Genomic DNA, 2,365 nt, shown 5'->3' with positions numbered 1-2,365 from the left:
GAAGCAGCAGCTCCTTTCTCTGCAGCTTCTCTCTCTGGACGCTCAGAGCGAACTGCCCCCACACCCAGGTGTAGACAAAAGAGTAGCCAGGCCCGCCCCACTCCCCTTTTTGTCTTTCTTAAGTACAGCTATTCGTCCCTTAGCAACATGCATATGGGAGAAAATTCCTTTAACAGGAAAAAAACTAAGGCTAAACTAAAACCCCAACAGCCTACCACACTTCTAGTGTGTTCTGTATCCTCCTATTTATTTTCCTTAGTTCTACTTGCTGAGTTTCCTTAGGTAATAAGTACTTTGCTCATTCCTCCCATGCAGGCACAACAACACAGCTCTCCATGAGGCAGTTCTGCTGGGACTGGAGGGAGAGGAGTGCATCCGAGCCCTGTTATGGTAGGTACTGTGGCTGGGCCCCCAGCTCAGCTGCAGGCTCCCCCAGCCTGCCAGCACAGACCTGCCTGGCAGCACTGGAGGGCCAGAGCCTGCCCCGTGTCCCTGCAGGAAGGAGCATCCACAAATTGCAAAGTTATCCCACATCAACGTTCACCTACAAGCCACTTCACTAAGTGCAGTAACTTAAAATGAATTTAAGCAGTTTAAACCAATGTGTTCTGTATTTACAGCTGCAAGGCAAGCGTGCAGAAGAAGAATGCAGCAGGGCACTCAGCGTTGGATTTGGCTGCTGCAGCTGGAGATAATAAGGTTATGTCACTGTTCCAAGTAAGTCTGGATAGAGAACGTTGAACTTAAGAGACACAGGAATATTGTTCTTGTAAGTGTGTTACTACAACAAACTTTTTCCCCAAATAAAGCTGAAGGTTCTTTGACTTTGGGAGCACCTGCTCACGTGTGTCCAGTTGTGTCTGCAGAATCCACGATCCTGTGTGATCAGCTTGGGCCCTGTAACAGTGAAATATTTTCTCCAAGATTCCCCCATTCCTTTCCAGCAGTTCAGAGCACAATTCCTCTCTGACTGCACTCTGTTCTGCAAATCTTCCTTTCTAAACTTATGCACAGAAAGGGACAAACCAAACCTTCCCAGGCACAAATAAATTTAATTGTCTTTAATGCCTGATGAACACTGCTTAAGAGTTTGACACTTGAGCAACAGCACTGCAAGCTGTAATGATGAGCTTGTTTTCCTTTTTGATGTTAAAGCTGCATTCAGTGCAGCCCATTGCAGTAAAGGTCAGATTCTTGTCCTCCAGAAAATCGAGTAGAACTACTTTGTTGTTCTGCCTTCAACTTTTATTTATAAATGCATCAACACGAGGCAGCAGCCAACTACAAACAGAAGCTTACAAGAATACCAGGCACACTAAGGTGTGGTATAACTCAACGTTATTAGCCACAATCCTAAATCCCTGAAGTATTTTTAAAACTCCTTCTGCTTTCTATGTCCCAAAGTTATCTAAAAGATTGGTATATTCAGTACAAAAATGGAAATGCATGTCAACTCCTATCAGAAATACAAGTTTTAGCACCAAACAGTGCTTGTATCTCTACAAGACAGCAATATCTTTAAACAGCTGGATTTACAAAAAAAAAAAAAAAAAAGAAAGGAAAAAAAAGAAAACAAGTCAACCCGCAAGTAGTAATCCTTAATTAAACCAGCAGGAAGATTAGGAGAATCTCTGCAGGAAAAGATTATGCAATGCATCAAAGCCCAGGTACTTCCCAGACAGAATCGGAGGAGTGAAGCAGAATCCCGTCTGCTTCTCAGGAACAGCCAGTCTGGAGGCGGCCTGGGGAAACACGGCCATTCAGTCACGGGGGCAGTGCCACAGCACATGGACTGGACAGATGTCACTGGCAACAATGAAGCTGCAGCAGTCTAGGCCAGATTCTTTATACCACAACGCTGGGTCTTGGCTTTATCTTCAACTTTGGTCATCTTCTGAGAAACCTCTTTTTTCTGCAAAGAGTAAAAATAGTATGTTACTGTCTGCCACTAAATTGAGTATCGTTCAGCTTCGGGGGGAAAGCAGGATACATCCTGCATAAAGCATGGCTGAGAACCAGGAAAGGGCACACCAGCTGATCCAGCCCGAGCCTGGATGCAACAAAGCACTCTGCACAAAGCCTTGTGGTAAGGAACGAGGCCAGCTGAACAATCCGAACACTACAAGCCGAGGACGTACAAGTGCCTTTCTCATTCGCATTTTGTCCAGCTTCAGGAACTCCTGCACCGTCAGGTTAGCAGGTTCTTTCTGAAGAGAAAGAAAACCACAGTCCGCAGAGTGCTTTTTGTGTTCCTCCCTGAAAACAGGCGAAAAGAAAGAGAAAATAAGAAGACAACAGCTGACAGCGAGCCACACGCAGCCGCTCTCCCCTGCCGAGCTCCTCGGCTGCCGCCAGCGGGTCCGCC

At 45.9% G+C, this 2,365-nt stretch overlaps 1 protein-coding gene across 2 annotated transcripts in view; it reads left to right on the top strand.

Moving 5' to 3' along the window:
* Positions 1-832, top strand: part of DZANK1 (double zinc ribbon and ankyrin repeat domains 1) — a 52,331-nt gene extending 51,499 nt beyond the window's left edge. For both annotated transcript variants that reach the window (XM_017730084.1, XM_017730085.1), the window contains 2 exons: positions 316-390; positions 621-832. In XM_017730084.1, coding sequence (XP_017585573.1) covers positions 316-390; positions 621-741 — 196 coding nt within the window. In that variant the 3' untranslated portion in view covers positions 742-832. The remainder of the gene's footprint in view (positions 1-315; positions 391-620) is intronic.
* Positions 833-2,365: the final 1,533 nt, after the last annotated feature.

The sequence above is a fragment of the Corvus brachyrhynchos genome, unplaced genomic scaffold (genome assembly GCF_000691975.1).
Source record: "Corvus brachyrhynchos isolate BGI_N302 unplaced genomic scaffold, ASM69197v1 scaffold101, whole genome shotgun sequence".
Lineage (NCBI taxonomy): Eukaryota > Metazoa > Chordata > Aves > Passeriformes > Corvidae > Corvus > Corvus brachyrhynchos.
The sequence above is the reverse complement of the archived record's forward strand: the minus strand, read 5'-3'. Positions and strand labels throughout refer to the sequence as shown.